Source organism: Ilyonectria robusta (assembly GCF_021365365.1).
Source record: "Ilyonectria robusta strain PMI_751 chromosome Unknown BGZ61scaffold_30, whole genome shotgun sequence".
In the NCBI taxonomy this organism is placed as follows: Eukaryota; Fungi; Ascomycota; class Sordariomycetes; order Hypocreales; family Nectriaceae; genus Ilyonectria; species Ilyonectria robusta.
This window is the reverse complement of record NW_025764464.1, coordinates 474,560-489,650: the sequence shown is the minus strand read 5'-3', so window position 1 is coordinate 489,650 and position 15,091 is coordinate 474,560. Positions and strand designations below refer to the sequence as shown.

Here is a 15,091-nt window from a genome sequence, read left to right as displayed (position 1 = left end):
CTAAAAGAGGTTTCGGCCTTTGTGGACAGGCTACGTAGCGGTCCGAGTGTGGTTTTGCATTGCAGCCTAAGAGTCGTATTGGATGGCGGAAATTGAAATAAAGTGAGTACCTATCTAATGGGTATGGTGAAGAGTCGCCCGTTCACATCTTTTTTGTGAAGCATCTCGAGCCCCTTCGGAACATCGAGGAAGGGAATTTCCTGCACCGTCGGCGAGAGAGAGCCCGCAGCAATCAAAGCCAAGACCTTGTGAAGGTCATCTATGCTTGCACTCACCGACCCTCTCAGCTGAATATTCCTAGTAACGATCGAGGTTGTCTCAAGCTGTATAGTGGGCGAGCCTAAGCCCACCAGAACGACACACCCTCCAAGCTTGACCGTAGATACAGCTGCAGCAATTGTCGACTGCATTCCAGCAAAGTCAAAAATGACATCAAAAACTATGTTCGAAAATTGATCCAGGCTGGATGCGCACTTGATTGCACCAGCTTTCAGAGCCTGGTCGAACTTGGTGGTGTTGATATCGACGCCATAGACCTCAGCCCCTTGGATCGCTGCAATAGCAACGCCGTTCTGGATATCGCGATTTAAGTGTCAGCAATATACTCATTGTCATTACTGGGATCGATGAGGATTGATCTAGAAGAAGGGGAACGAAGCATGCCGGGCTCGACTGGATGGTACTTACAAGGCCGAGGCCTCCCAGGCCAATGACAGCTACTCGAGTCGATTTGGCGACTCTGGCTTCGCACATGATGGCGTGGTATGCGGTAGCGACCGAGTCAGTGGCAACTGCAGCCTGTGCGAAGCTCACTCCGGCAGGGATTTTGACAAGTTGTTTGCAGTAGGCGACGGCAAATTCGGCATAGCCTCCATCGTATCCAACCCCAATGGCCTCTTGAAAGTCCCGGTCTATGACAGGTTGGCCCAAGAGAGCAACCGTCACACGATCCCCTGTCTTGAAGGGGAATTCGGATGCGCCGGGCCCAAGTTTGACAACGGTGCCCGCGACTTCATGGCCAAGCGTGAGCGACTGCGCCCGCATCCAAGCTTCTCCGCCGCCATTCAAGACGTGGATGTCAGAGTGGCAGAGGCCTGCAGCCTTAACCGCAATCAGAACCTGCTCGTAGCCCGGCTCAGGGACCGGCACGTCTCGGAGTTCAAGCCCTGCGGCGACGGTTTCAAACTGAAAGGCTTTCATGGCTTTGAGCAACTGAGTAAAGAGAGAACTTGGGTTTCGTATGGGATTTCCAATTATTACGTGGATTACCATATCAATACATATGTACAAATAGCTTGTATACAAAATGAATCATAATGACCGGAGAGCAGAATAGGACAAGTGCCGGCACTAATGTGTTAGTCCTGTTCAAGGAGTGACACTAGCAGGGCTGGAGCTGAAACCCCTCGGATTGTCGTATTCGGCAAGCTCGGAGTCTTTGCAGCGCATGACGAGAGTCGCGTTGCTACTCTGTATCCCGATGCAGATTGTGCAAGCCGGGCCGTATTGTGATGATGGGAGATGAATGCTTAATTTATTTGTCTCTGCAACCAGTCTACGTTGATAAATGTTGCATCCACCAAGCGTAACACTCAATGCCTTCCGTCACAGCTTTAAGTCAACAATCATCTGTTGTTTGTTTAATGCCGTGAAGGCTTGATTCCTACTCAATTGTGGTTCTTTTGCATCCCGAGACCTTGTCGTGCTGTCACGCAGGGATCGCATCGGGTTGGAATGAGCCCCGTTGACCCGAAGCTGGAACCGAGCTGAAATCAAGCGGTGTGCGAAGGTGCCTGGTAAACGGGTTCCCACAGGGCGCATTCGCTGGGTTTTAATTCCTTGGCGAGAAGAACAAAACCCCGAATTAACCCCCGGATCCTTCCAGCAGCATGGATGCACCAGCGATGAATACCGAGACGAGCTTTGCGCACCAAATGTTGAAGTAGCCCCAGAGCATTTTATCTTTGATCTTTTATGGCCTGTAAAAAGCCATCCAACGCTATGCAGCTCCGAACGAGAATTCTGGTATCACGCAACATCCATCAGGTGCCAATGCTGCCCTCACCTTGTGCACCATGTCAGTCAAGAGCAGCATTGAATCCTAAAATCCACATGGCCATCAGACTATTCCACAACCCCTCCCGAGGATATTCAGCTTGGAGCACCATAGCTTCAAAGATCGCCGCCAAAGGGTTCAATCGCGTCAGCAACCGCGAGATGCTCATTGACCCGCTGCGGCCAGTGGCCAAAGAGATGAAGCTCTTGATCGGAAGTATGACAAAGTTGCTGGATTCGGGGCATCCTTCACTAGGCCGAGTCGCCAAATACTACACGGGGGACGAGAGCAAACACATTAGACCACTCATCGTGCTGTTAATAACGAGAGCCGCGTCGCTGTGTCCCAAGGAGCCACGGCCACCTCCTACACAGACTTCTCAAGGAGTTAACTCAGATTCTTCTTCCTTTGGTATCCTTGAAAATGTCAATTCGGACTGCCCCCTCGCGGGCACCCATACCACCGACCCTCCCAAAGCCGACGACGAAATCCTCCCTTCCCACCGCCGCCTCGCTGAGATTACCGAGTTGATCCACGCCGCATTTCTTCTCCACAACGATGTTATTGACTATTCAGTATCCGGTTGAAGATCTCCCTCTGCAAACTTTGAGAGTACCAACACAATGAGCGTTCTAGCGGGCAACTTACTTCTTGGACGCGCCTCTGTTGCGCTCGCAAGTCTAGGAAATGCAGAGGCCGTCGAACTCCTAGCTACCGTTATCGCAAATATCGTGGAGGGCGAGTTTATGCATCTCGAGGATAGGGCCCTGGCCGAGAGGAGCCCCAAGTGGTCTGAAGCTTTACTAAGTTACTACCTTCAGGAAGCGTACCTTAGGACCGCCAGCTTGATCTCCAAGTCTTGTCGTGCTTCAGCTCTCTTGAGTGGGGTAGGTGGTGCCTCAGTGGATGCTTCATATTATTACGGCAAGAATATAGGACTTGCGGTCCAGTTGATGGATGACGTTTTAGCTTACAAAAGCGCAGACACAAAGTTGGTCAAGCTGACGGGCGCAGGCCTCAAGTTACGTCTACCTACGGCACCGTTTTTACTTGCTTGGAAGACAACGCCCGAGCTAGGCGCCTTTGTAGAGAGGAATTTTGAAGAAGATGGTGATGTTCCAAGAGTAAGTTCTAAGCCGATGGTCATTCCAATGTTGCGTACTAATACATAAAAAGGCTTGGGAATTAATACTTAAAAGTGATGGTATTGAAAAGACGTATGTTCTGGCACAGGGGTATATTGAGAAGGCAATATCTGCTATTGATGGTTTTCCAAGCAGCATCGCAAAGGATGGATTAATTAATATTGCTGTCAAGGTTATAAACAAGCAGAAGTAACTTTAGTATACATACTCAAGTTAGAGGAGGTTTAAGTAGTTGTTTATTTTTTATCTTTCAACATCCCTTTTAAGTTTATAAATATTTTTATTTCAGTGAACAATTAACTGTAAGTCAACGATCATGAGAAGTCTGTGGCGGGTAAAAGTCATACCCGTGGCCCGGATCAGCTCGTCGAGGGAGAAAGCTTGTTATTAGCAATAGTCCGTAGTCCATTATCACAAGCAGCCCGTTATCGCATACAGCTTGTAGGAAGGGAAAGCCGTCGTCAGCAGTAACCCGTTGCAAAGCCAGTCCGTGGCAGAATACATCCATACTACGCAGGGAATGCCGAAGTGATAGGTCTTTCTCGTTCTGAAGCATGATTCCAGATGCAGCACAAGTACCATGCCTTGGATACTGCATGGGCTCCAATTTGATCCACATATTGCTGCGAACATCATACATCTCCGGCTCGTTCAACACCCCTTTCGACCCAGGATCCGGGTTCCCCTCCCCACCAAACGAGAAGATCCGCTTTCCAATCACCCCAAACGACAGGCCTCCTCGCGCAGTTGGCATCTGCACCTTGCTCGTCCACGCTAGCTGGCTAGCGGCTAAGTCCATCGCATATACGGGGTCGGCAACGGTAAAGTTCTGTCTCCCACTAATCACGTACAGCTTATCAGCCACGATGGCGCCGCCGACGTGGTCGTGAGGGGCTGGCAGGCTCGACAGTATAGTCCACGTCAGTGCGACCGCATCGTACGTATTGACGGTGACAACGCTTGCCTGAGTACCGCCAGGCACGTACTCTAGATACTCCAGCCCGCCAGAGTAAAGGTTTAATCGATGCTGCAAGCGCTCAAGCATCCGGAGATAATAGACGGACATTACACACTGTATGCATATCGAGAAACAGGAAGCGCCCGAAACGGAGATAAAGCATCCATGCAGACACGCACATCACCCTACTCTTCGGCTAGGGGCTCCTGCCATCGATGATGCTGGGGTCCTATCCCAACAATTAGCCTCACGCGGCACTTGACCCCAACGGAGCAAGGGTTAACAGCGTGGTTGAAGCCCTATGAAACGAGCGTGGTCCGTTATTTAGTCAAGAAGAGTTCAGTTAAATATTTGGATGAAGTAAACTGATCCTTGAATGTTATGAAAGCATTCGTATGGTAATGGCGGATGCATGGTAGAGTATAGTAGGAGCAACGGGGTCGACGTCTTATTTCTCAAGAGTAAAGGGTCCCAGGTCCTGTCTAGATTGGAGTTTGCACCAGTGTAGACATCATGCCAGCAAGCGTATCCCCGGTAAAGCCGGTGGGCTGCATTAGCCAAGCGCACTACGCAACTGCAGAACCTAGTCCCCCGAGCTATCCCGCCTTGTGCAATCTGCTGGTTCGTTCGTATTTGATCCGGACAGCAGGGCTTACGCTCGATGCAAGGAAGTAACGTATGGATTGGGGATAGGGCAGCCTGGTCCGGCTTTTAAAGTCTACCACACCAGTTAGACTCAGGGTTACCTACTGCACGCCCTTGTATCAACGCATTGATCCGAATAGGTACTCTAGGAAATGTATGTGCAACACGATCCTGTGTGTATTCGGCCGTAACAATATCTCCGTTCCAATGTGATACTAGGCAAGGCTCTAACGACTACGTAATGTGTGACTTAATGATGTCGGTTCCCATAAAGGTCACGAATGAAACCATTTGAGCCATCGTCATCAACTCTCCTAGCGAGACTCTTACTCCTCTTACGGATTTTTAATACCATCATTTTGATCATAATGATATTTTCCTCCTCTTGTGGTAGGGTGTCGTTCAATCCCACCAGGGACATACCTACTCTGACCGGAAAGGTCATTCTCGTCACGGGTGGCAACAGCGGTCTCGGGAAGCAATCCATCCTGGAGCTGTCAAAACACGGACCGTCTCAGATATGGCTTGCAGCACGAAGCGCGGATAAAGCAAATGAAGCGGTTGCCGAGATAAAGAAGGAAGTCGTGGATGTCTCAATTAAGGCTCTACAGCTCGATCTAGCGTCATTGAGCTCTGTACGGAATGCGGCCAATGTATTTTGTCAAGAGTCGGGTCGTCTCGATATCCTTCTCTTGAATGCTGGCATTATGGCTCACCCCGCGGCTCTTACTGAAGACGGCTACGAGATTCAATTTGGTACAAATCACGTCGGGCACGCGCTGCTCACCAAATTACTCATGCCAGTCTTACTACGTACGGCTCAGGAACAGCCAGATTCTGACGTCCGTGTGGTGGTGCTCAGCTCTGGGGGTCACGCTTACGCCCCGGTCGGTGGCATCCAATTTGATACGCTGAAGTCTAAAGCAGAGAACATGGCTGGGCTCACTCGGTATGGCCAGAGCAAATTGGCAGGCATCTTATTTGCACAGGAGCTGGCCCGACGATATCCTCAGTTCACGGCGGTGTCGGTACATCCGGGCCTTGTCAACACAAACCTGGCCAACAAAATGGAGAGAGAGAACCTCTTGTTGGGAATCGTGTCGAAAGCGGTGATACCAATAGCCGGATCGAATGCCAAGGAAGGAGCTAGAAATCAGCTTTGGGCGGCTACAGCAAGTGGCGTGGAGTCTGGAGAGTATTATGAACCTGTTGGAGTGGCTGGGAAAGGAAGCAAGTACACTAAGGATCATGAGCTTGCGAAGCGGCTGTGGGAGTGGACGGAGAATGAATTGAAGGAGTATGAAGTGTAACTTATAAGGTTGTGTTGCGTTCAGATAGATTCAAGTTCTTACCACACTAATTGATGCCAACATACTACCTCGGCATGCAGACTTGCTAGCCGAGTCTCGTTCTATGGCATCCTCCCGTTAGCAGTTGGCTATAGAAGGTATCAGAGAAGGAGGTGGTGGGCTTGGATAGGTCGGTTTGTATAAGGAATAAACTTACGAAAATTGGCCATGGGGTCAGCTGAGATTCCCTGTGTTCCGAAATTTCCACTCCAAGAGAAATCTGTAGCAAAAACATTCACAACTGTTGTCATCTCCGAGTTGTCAAAGTTGTAGTCGGCAATAATATTTGCTGGCTTATGGTGAGAGAATATCACTCCCCATCGTGACGTTGCCTTCCACCCTAGAGATTATGCCTAGTACTTAACAGCATCTTGCTCTCCGGAAGTGGAAATTGGCCCCTAATTGGAGTCATACGCGCTAATGCAGGTTGCTAACCCCCTTTTGTCACTGTGTATTGTGTATACGAAGCGGCTTAGTTTAGACTTCCTAGAAATCAGCTTAGCAGGTAACCGCGGAGATAAGAGGAGACTTCCCTAACACCGACAACTTTGCATGCAGTCGGAGAGTAGTAACCAGGCGCTAGGGCAGGACATGTTATTCTACTAGAGTCAGTTGTGTCACAGGACAGTGCAAGGGATCGATGTGACCGAGCTTTTCCGCAACAAGAGGTGGGATTAATGTGCAATTTCGTAGGAAATACATTAAGTCCGAGTGATGCAGATCCGAGTGATGTATATCCGAGTGCTGTACATCCGAGCGATGCAGATGAACTTTCTGATTCTATTTGGCGAGACTCGTTGATAAATATCAAGGCTGTGACCGACATTCATTGTGTTCATCTGGCAAACCCTCACTTCTCATATGAACTTGCATGCACCCTCTGTTGACCGCAATGCATTTCCCATTCGGCCCTAGCGGCGTCTCTTTCACTCCTGAGAAGGACATCCCCTCTCTCACAGGAAAAGTAATTCTCATCACAGGGGGCAACACGGGGCTTGGGAAACAGTCCGTCTTCGAGTTGTCACGGCACCGTCCTTCGGAAATTTGGCTTGCAGCGCGCAGTCTGGATAAGGCTAAGATCGCTGTCGATGATATCACAAAACTGGTGCCGGATGCATCAATCAAGGTCCTACAACTCGACTTGTCTTCTTTCGAGTCCATCGGCAACGCCGCCAAGACGTTCCTTGCACACTCTGACCGCCTTGACATTCTCCTCCTCAATGCTGGCATCATGGGTTATGCACCTGGTCTTAGTGAGGAAGGATACGAAATCCAATTCGGTACAAACCACATGGGGCATGCATTGTTGACAAAGCTCCTGATGCCGGCCCTCCTGAAGAGCGCTGGGAACCATTCGGGCGCTCGAGTCATCTGCCTCTCGTCAGACGTACACAAGTCGGCGCCACCCGGTGGGATCCAGTTTGATAGCTTGAGAACAAAGGCAGAAGCTATGACGACCATGATGCGCTACGGGCAAAGCAAGCTAGCCAACGGGCTGTTTGCGCGGGAGTTGGCGAAGCAATATCCGCAAATTATAGTGGCTTCGGTGCATCCGGGAATTGTGGACACAAGCCTTAGCTCGGTTATGATAGGAGGGAATATGGTGCTACGAGGAGTCCGGAGCCTTGCAAGCCCCTTCCTTGCGAGCGTCGAGAACGGAGCCAAGAATCAGCTATGGGCTGCGACTTCAATGGATGTTGTAAGCGGAGAATAATTATGAACCAGTTGGCGTAACGGGCAAGGCGAGTGCTTGCGCGAAAGATAACGATCTTGCAAAGAGGCTCTGGGATTGGACAGAAAACGAATTGAAGGCATATACTGTTTGATTAAAATTGTTAGATAGCAACAGTCAGATCCCCACCAATATACATAGCCAGCCATCAACCCCGCCTCATCCTTACATCTAAACTAATCCTCCATGTGGGATAGGAAAGGTGCATTGTGATGTGAATAGAAGCTCTTGATTTCTAGCTATTTGAAGGGCCTGAAGTAGCCCTTACGTATATCAAGGAAGAGTCGGTCTCGTGACCTACGTCGGGGATCCAAACAGTCAGGGGCTTTTTAGGAGCTGAGCGTGTGGCCTGTTATGACGACACAAAAAAAGCAAACAAGATCCTCGGATGGTAGTTGCAACAGGTTCCCGTACCTAGTTGGCTCAGCGCGTCTTTTGCTCCATCAGGAGATTTGGCTTCATTACAAATTCAACACGCAACTCGCTAATATGAAGTTGTGTCACCGGCTCGCTTATGCCAGCTGACGTCTTTGACAATTCAAAGGCTCAAGGCTTTCGTTATGACTGATAACCAAGCGGAGCGGGGGCGGGACGGGGGCCATAAATTTGAGGAAAGATAAGTTGAATCACCGTGTCATTTATGATCGGCCAACCACAGACTGCTAAATACAACAATTACCCTTATGAAAATTAAGCTGAAGTCTAATAAGTCGACAATGTCTTTACACGGATGAAGAAACAAGGTTCTTCCCTGCCACAAGCCCAGGTGCCTTTTCAACAAAAAGTGTCCGTCCTTTGGCGTACGAAACTAGGAAACTCGGTGCCTTCATCGTCCCCATCTGCCCTGTGCCCTTTTTCTTCCCAGCAGTCACAAATATCATCGTCTTATCGTCTACCTTGTATTCCTTCACCAGGTTCTCACGGCCTGTCAGGACGGCATCAAGGTTCTTGGCAAGGTGGATAACTTGCGTCTCGGCTTTCATGGCCTGCTTGTTCTCCAAATTTCCCACATCGCCGACACCCCAGACGTTACTCAGTCCAACCACGCGTAGTGTCTTCTGTAGTTGTAGATTGCCTCGGACATCTAAGAGATGCTCCGGTAGAAAATGTGTGTTGGCTTTGACACCGAAAAGTGGGAGGTACACGTCGGCGGTCAACGTCTTTCCATTTGACAGCGTCATAGTCTGCTTGGAGCCAGAGGCTTCTGATTTCGTCACCTTGACGTTGTGTACTAGGTTGACGTTCAATCCCCGGAGATAATTCTCGGCTGCCTTTCCGACCTCAGGCCGAAGGGTTGAGAGCGCCCGTGGCCCTTCGATCACCAATGTGATCTCCTTCTTTCGTCCATACGCGAAGCCAAGCTCGGCGGCAGTCTCGACACCTGTTGCTCCTCCCCCGGCGACTGTGATCGACTTCGCAGCCTTGATTTGAGACTGTAGGCCGTGCAAGGAATCGATCGTGTCATTGTAGGAGCTGAGATTTTTGAAGGGCAGGCCAGTTCCCGTTGAAGAGCCTGTCGCGACGATAAGGTGATCGTATCCGACAGCTCTTGCGCCGTGTTCTGTGGTGATGTGGACTAGGTTCTGGGTAGTATCGAGAGTGGAAGCGGTACCAACAAGAAACTCGAATTGCGACGCCGGGAACCTCTTGAAACCTTCTGCGATGGGGGTAAAAAGAGTTTCATCCGAAATCTCACCAGGGATGACACCACGGACGGCAGCTAGGTTCCAATAGAAGTGGCTGGAGGCGCTAATTAGGGTGACCTTCAAGCCCTTGACCTTCGGAACAGTATGTTTAAGTAGCTTGTGCGCTATGCCGATGCCGGCAAAGCCACCCCCGAGAATAACGACTTCCTTTGTCATTTGATGAGGCCGATAGGTACGGAGCAAAGATAGAGTTACTGGATAGAGGTAGAGTTGTAGGTATCGGAGATTATTCGACACGGACAAAAGTTCGGTTCTAGGAGACCAGGGCTGAAAGGGCCGAAGAGTGTGCCAAATAAATTGGATAAGTTCAATGATCAAGATATGCAGAGAAAGAGTGTCGCATCGATCTAAGGCTTATATATCAACAAGGACGAAACGGGATGCGAGGCTATCGTCAATAGATTACAATTGGCCGTGAGCGCATAAGCTAGACCTGGCCATGCTTCCGCTGACAAACCTCCCGCGCGGTTCGGAGATTCTCGCACACACCGTAGAACTTTGGGATCCATTCCTGTCGATACGTGGTTTAGCGCCTCATTTTATGGCCGATCCTGATCCATGCCGACGAACTTAAATCTTTCAGACGGGCGCGTACCGCAGTTGTCCTTCGCAACACTGCGGCGATACGAATTCATCCGCCTTTATGACGTGCAATACGCGCGGCTATTCCGGCGACATGGGAATTTGACATTGGTTAGAGCTGCTAGGGCTGTCTGAGGGCAGGCTTTCTGACCATGTGTGTGTAGATATATATACGTATTAGAAGGGGTAAAGTAGAGGCTGGTTAAATTAGAGATTTAGTTGGTATTTATATTAATGGAAAAAATAGCCAGACCAGCCAGCCCACGTGTCCATAACCGCCTGTCACATTATACATATTTATATACTTAAAAAAGAGAAGATTAATATTAATGAAGAATCAGAATACAATTCCGCTCCCGCATATCCTTAGCAACCGATACTCCGCCAGAGAAGGACCGCTGGCAAAGCTGGTCCGCTCGGGCATCTGCAAGGAAAAAGCCGGAGAGGAGAGGAGAGAGGATCTTACTAGCATCCTGCGCTACTTCGACGGAGAGTGTACCGAGATGGAACGGCTATCCAGTAATAGAGAGTAGTAATGGCCCGTCCTTCTACATACAGAGACGTCGATAGAACTCAGCGCGCGGCTGTAATCTGAATTCCCAAGGTATCAATGCGGGTGCTTTGTCATTTCTTACCAATTTTTACTTTAGGACCCCTGTTGTTCGGCAGACTAGATGATCGCGATGCGTGGCGCCCGCGCGGCATTTTCTCATGGTGGACGCATTATACAACCCATGCTCTAACTAGTTTGAGATAAACGCGCGGTTCGGCTTCGTCGTGATTCGCTTCATTGTGGGGACGGCTCGATATCTTCAGTAAGCTCTTGTACCTTCCCCATATCATTCCAGGTTGATTCTGTAGATCTGTGCTTTAATACCATTATCACTTGCCACTGTTCGTTGCATGGACCTCGAAATCTCCCTTGTGGTTGACTCAATGACCTCGCTCTCACACAGGATTGCCCATTAATCACAACACACACAATGGTATGCAGCCGTTAGTTAACTTACTCGCAATACTTTTCGCTCATATCCTGTCATCTTTCTAGTCTAGCGAATCGAACCCATTTGGTCCGAAAGGAGGTTTTGATAAGGGAGGAAATATGATCCGGCCCCCTAGCCAGTTCCGCAGCCAGATTTCGTCAGAGCACGGATCCAAATTTCAGCCAGAAGCTGGGAGATACCACCTCTATGTATCATATGCTTGTCCCTGGGGTGGGTTGTTCAAGAAATACGCAGCTTAGGACAAGAAAGGCTGATTCACCTCTGGCGCACCGGACTTTGATTGTGCGGAAGTTAAAGGGCTTGGAGAATCTGATTTCATTTAGCGTAGTTCATTACAGGTACGTCTGCTTCATTCAATTAAATGCCCGCTTCAGGAACTTGGCGACCAGCGACTGAAATGGGTGCGGCGAGTCAGATGGCCCATCGAGACGGGCTGGCGTTTCCCAACCGTAGAGGAAGCAGTATCTGAGGAAAGTTTCGTCCCCGATCCCCTTCACAAGGACGTGACAAGACTAGCGGAGCTTTACGAGAAGTCCAGCCCCGGCTATGATGGCCGATGGACGGTGCCAGTCCTGTGGGACAAGAAGACGGACCAAATTGTCAACAACGAAAGCAGCGAGATCATCCGGATATTGAATACGGCATTTGATGAGCTGCTTGACCCAACGGACCGTGGAACGGCCCTCAATTTATATCCAGAACCGTTCCATTCGAGGATCGACGAGCACAACGACTGGCACTACGATAACATAAACAATGGTGTCTAGTAAGTGCCCTGTGGATTTGCGAACGAGGATTTTTTGCATTACTGATAGCCGCTACTAGCAAATCTGGATTCGCAAAGTATGTCCCCATTTACACCATATCCTACCGGGAAACCTCCCAGTCGTCAGCCGTGTGACACCAACTCAACTTTTCTAGATCTCAAGTCGCATACGAGAAAGCCGTGAATGCCCTTTTCATCCACCTCGACCGTGCCGAACTCCATCTCGCTTCTCAAGATGGGCCATATTATTTCTGCGAACAGCTGACTGAGACGGATATCCGACTCTTCGTTACAATTGTTCGGTTCGATCCGGTATACGTGCAGCACTTCAAATGCAACATCAGAGATATCCGTAGCGGATATCCAGCAATTCACAAGTGGCTGAGATATTTGTACTGGAACCACGACGCGTTCAAGTCGACGACTAATTTCAATCACATCAAGAGGCACTATTTGGAAAGCCATGTGATGATTAATCCTCTTGTGCGTAAATGGTATTTCTGTAGCAAGAGATGAGATGCTGATCATTCTGTCAGAGCATTGTGCCCGTGGGCCCTATTCCATATATTCTGCGGCCAGACGAGGAGGTTGCTGCTGCTTCAAATCGCTCGAACACGAGCTACTGAGGAATTACGCTTCTGGAACGGAAAGGACTCCATTGTGGAAGTGCAAAGCAAGACTGCAGGTTGAGGGAATTGGGTGAGCGTTTTTTATGCAATTTCCATCACAAGATGTCTTGTTAGATGTAGTCCACAATCACAAGACTCAAAGTTCGGCTACGGCAAGATTCCAAACGAGGATTTCTACGAAGTAACTTCATATCCGAGTCTACGAGAATGTGCCAGGTGTATTTTAACGGTGACAGATACTTCTTTAAATCTGGCTTTAGCAATGTCCAATTGTCCTTGAACTATTCACAAAGCCCTATGTTAGCAACGGTGATAATAGCATCACTCGCCTGTCTGATCAGCAGTGTAGATGTCTTCATTTTGGAGAAGTAACGCATAGGGATACGGGTGACTTTTGTCAAAGAACGGCTTGTAGCTCAAATCAAGCGTGGCATCAAACGGGATGGAACAGAAGTAGACTATGAAACCGTGGCGTTTACAGAAATCCAACCCCAGTCCCAGTTCGCGCTCGCCTACCCAGCCAGGGCGCCCGAATCACGACCCCGCTTGCTTACCAGATGATTTCTAATATTTATTTGCCAGCTGACGTTATCCCAGAGCTTGGTGCTTACAAATCCTCGAGAAGTTGTGGCTTCGGCTCCTGTATGCTCCAATCCGCCGGCAGCAAGACCCTAAGGATTTTCTGTCTACCTGGCCTCGTTCCCTTCACTCAGATGGCCTGGCAATCGAGCCTATATTCATGAGAGTGGCCCGCCGGTTACCTGTGATACGGGTCTGGGCTGCTCCGCTCCGTCGACTCCTGCAAGGAAGTTGGCGTCTTGGCGTCCCAGGGTAACGGCGGTTCTTCGGTGATCCTGACATCTGGAATCCCCGCGCCGGTCTCTCTGGTCCCGTTCTTCCCATGGAATCGTTCAGCACCATACAGGCCTGGCGCGAGCCACCAAAACAAAGCAGAAGGGGTCCAAAAGGTGGCACCTTCAGTGTCGCGGCCTTCTACAATCGCCCATGATCTACTGATTCGCGCAAAAAGTATCTATTCTCTAATTTCAAACCTTTCCCAGCTGATCAAAACGCGAAGACAAGCCACAGAAGCTTATGTGACGGTGCAATGGTGTAAGTGACAAGTATGTTCAGACACGTCAATCCCGGCATGGCCGATAATATAAGATACAAAGACATACTTCAACCCAACCGATCATCTCTAAAGAATTGCCTTCCTCCTCGAATGTTCGCCGTCCCCTTGCCTCCATCTCTCCTCGACGGCCACCGGTCACGACGGCTTTTCTCACCAGTCACAGGCAACCTCCTGGTCAGGGCAATAAATGACACGGGCTTGGATAAAACCACAGTCTCCCATGACAATTTGGCTCATCCTGTAGCATTTTTTGACGTTCGCATCCTTCCAGATGCGATGGGCGCGCGACTTGCCACTATCAACACAGATTGACTGTGGGCGACCACACGCAGTAAAGTCGTAGCATCCGCCACCGATCGAGCCGACTCTTTTACGGTAGCATTGGCCGCAATCGTTGACGCGGATATCGAAGTCGTTCCAGACTATGGTAGTATCGGGGGCGCCTCCAGTCCCCGGCGTCGTGATCATAGTCCAGGTGTAGATCATGTCGAAACCTTTGTCGTAGTCTGGGCATGTACCCTGATCACAAGGCCCGGACATCACCACCACATCGCCCTCCTTCGCGGGGCTCGAAGAAGTCTCCCCATCATATACCTCCACTCCGTTTTCTCTCTTCAGCTCATTAATCAGGGCCGTATTGTTACTGATGTCGGTAGCACCTTTGGGCGTGGCAGGGGGAGTCCAGCGCTTAGGCAAGTTCTCTGCCGTTCTCTCATCGAGCACGGGGCATTCGGGAGTAGATGGCCCAGAAGCGAGGGGAGAGGCCTGGACAGAAGCGGCCATAGCCAGGAAAACAATCTTCTTGATAGAAACCATAGTAAAGGTTGAATGAACCAAAGATTTGATAGAAGAAGTCGAAAGAGTGTTGGAGGGTTGGAAGATCAAGACGAGAAGCTGGAGCTCGAGGCTTTATGACATGTACTGGCTTAACACCAAAGAAAGGAGAGAGAGCTTGAGGCTTTATATATGAGTTTGTAGATAGAGACAATATGTATGTAGACATACTCGCCCATGTGCCCGTCAGCGTCCTCCTGACACGCCATAACACGCAGAGCCCTAGGAGTAAGATATCAAAAGTGCGCTGCGTGATTACGAGCTGTAGGGATAAGTTCGGACACTTTTGTCTCATAAGTACCTTTTCGAGCCGGAGCTCCTTGCGATCTCTAGGTACCCTATCCTCACGCGTATTTCTGCCAATCAACTCTCGAAGTACGGAGCCTGGAAATGAGGAGACTTGGAGGAAAAGAGACTTGACAGGGGTGTAAAAACTGACTCTCGATATTGAGGCGTCTGCACCGTACTAATTTAACTTCTGTCTGCTCCCTCAAGGTGAGCAAGTCGCCGTCACAAGGTCAAAAAACACAGGTCTGCACCGCACAACTTC

At 49.7% G+C, this 15,091-nt stretch overlaps 8 protein-coding genes across 8 annotated transcripts; 4 read left to right on the top strand and 4 right to left on the bottom strand.

The window, feature by feature from the left end:
* Positions 1-110: 110 nt before the first annotated feature.
* Positions 111-1,200, bottom strand: BGZ61DRAFT_366675 (chaperonin 10-like protein; the record flags this gene model as incomplete). Its single annotated transcript, XM_046241708.1, has 2 exons — positions 111-572; positions 688-1,200. 2 exons carry the CDS (start codon positions 1,198-1,200, stop codon positions 111-113), a joined length of 975 nt encoding a protein of 324 aa, XP_046097386.1.
* Positions 1,201-2,052: 852 nt separating this feature from the next.
* On the top strand, positions 2,053-3,394 carry BGZ61DRAFT_498909 (polyprenyl synthetase; the record flags this gene model as incomplete). The annotated part of the gene is made up of 3 exons (XM_046251337.1): positions 2,053-2,631; positions 2,668-3,180; positions 3,233-3,394. The coding sequence occupies 3 exons, from the start codon at positions 2,053-2,055 to the stop codon at positions 3,392-3,394; spliced, it is 1,254 nt and encodes a 417-aa protein (XP_046097385.1).
* A 114-nt stretch (positions 3,395-3,508) lies between these two features.
* BGZ61DRAFT_484551 (uncharacterized protein) lies at positions 3,509-4,267 on the bottom strand (the record flags this gene model as incomplete). The annotated part of the gene is made up of 1 exon (XM_046249621.1): positions 3,509-4,267. The coding sequence occupies one exon, from the start codon at positions 4,265-4,267 to the stop codon at positions 3,509-3,511; it is 759 nt and encodes a 252-aa protein (XP_046097384.1).
* A 905-nt stretch (positions 4,268-5,172) lies between these two features.
* BGZ61DRAFT_498908 (uncharacterized protein) lies at positions 5,173-6,114 on the top strand (the record flags this gene model as incomplete). Its single annotated transcript, XM_046251336.1, has 1 exon — positions 5,173-6,114. The coding sequence occupies one exon, from the start codon at positions 5,173-5,175 to the stop codon at positions 6,112-6,114; it is 942 nt and encodes a 313-aa protein (XP_046097383.1).
* Positions 6,115-7,045: 931 nt separating this feature from the next.
* Positions 7,046-7,867, top strand: BGZ61DRAFT_484549 (short-chain dehydrogenase/reductase; the record flags this gene model as incomplete). Its single annotated transcript, XM_046249620.1, has 1 exon — positions 7,046-7,867. One exon carries the CDS (start codon positions 7,046-7,048, stop codon positions 7,865-7,867), a length of 822 nt encoding a protein of 273 aa, XP_046097382.1.
* Positions 7,868-8,607: 740 nt separating this feature from the next.
* BGZ61DRAFT_498906 (uncharacterized protein) lies at positions 8,608-9,747 on the bottom strand (the record flags this gene model as incomplete). Its single annotated transcript, XM_046251335.1, has 1 exon — positions 8,608-9,747. The coding sequence occupies one exon, from the start codon at positions 9,745-9,747 to the stop codon at positions 8,608-8,610; it is 1,140 nt and encodes a 379-aa protein (XP_046097381.1).
* Positions 9,748-11,260: 1,513 nt separating this feature from the next.
* BGZ61DRAFT_366722 (glutathione S-transferase) lies at positions 11,261-12,569 on the top strand (the record flags this gene model as incomplete). Its single annotated transcript, XM_046241716.1, has 6 exons — positions 11,261-11,391; positions 11,423-11,515; positions 11,593-11,943; positions 12,003-12,020; positions 12,099-12,426; positions 12,480-12,569. Coding segments are annotated over 6 exons (1,011 nt in total), but the record flags the coding sequence as incomplete, so codon positions are not given.
* Positions 12,570-13,857: 1,288 nt separating this feature from the next.
* BGZ61DRAFT_498904 (uncharacterized protein) lies at positions 13,858-14,523 on the bottom strand (the record flags this gene model as incomplete). Its single annotated transcript, XM_046251334.1, has 1 exon — positions 13,858-14,523. One exon carries the CDS (start codon positions 14,521-14,523, stop codon positions 13,858-13,860), a length of 666 nt encoding a protein of 221 aa, XP_046097379.1.
* Between the last annotated feature and the right edge of the window lie 568 nt (positions 14,524-15,091).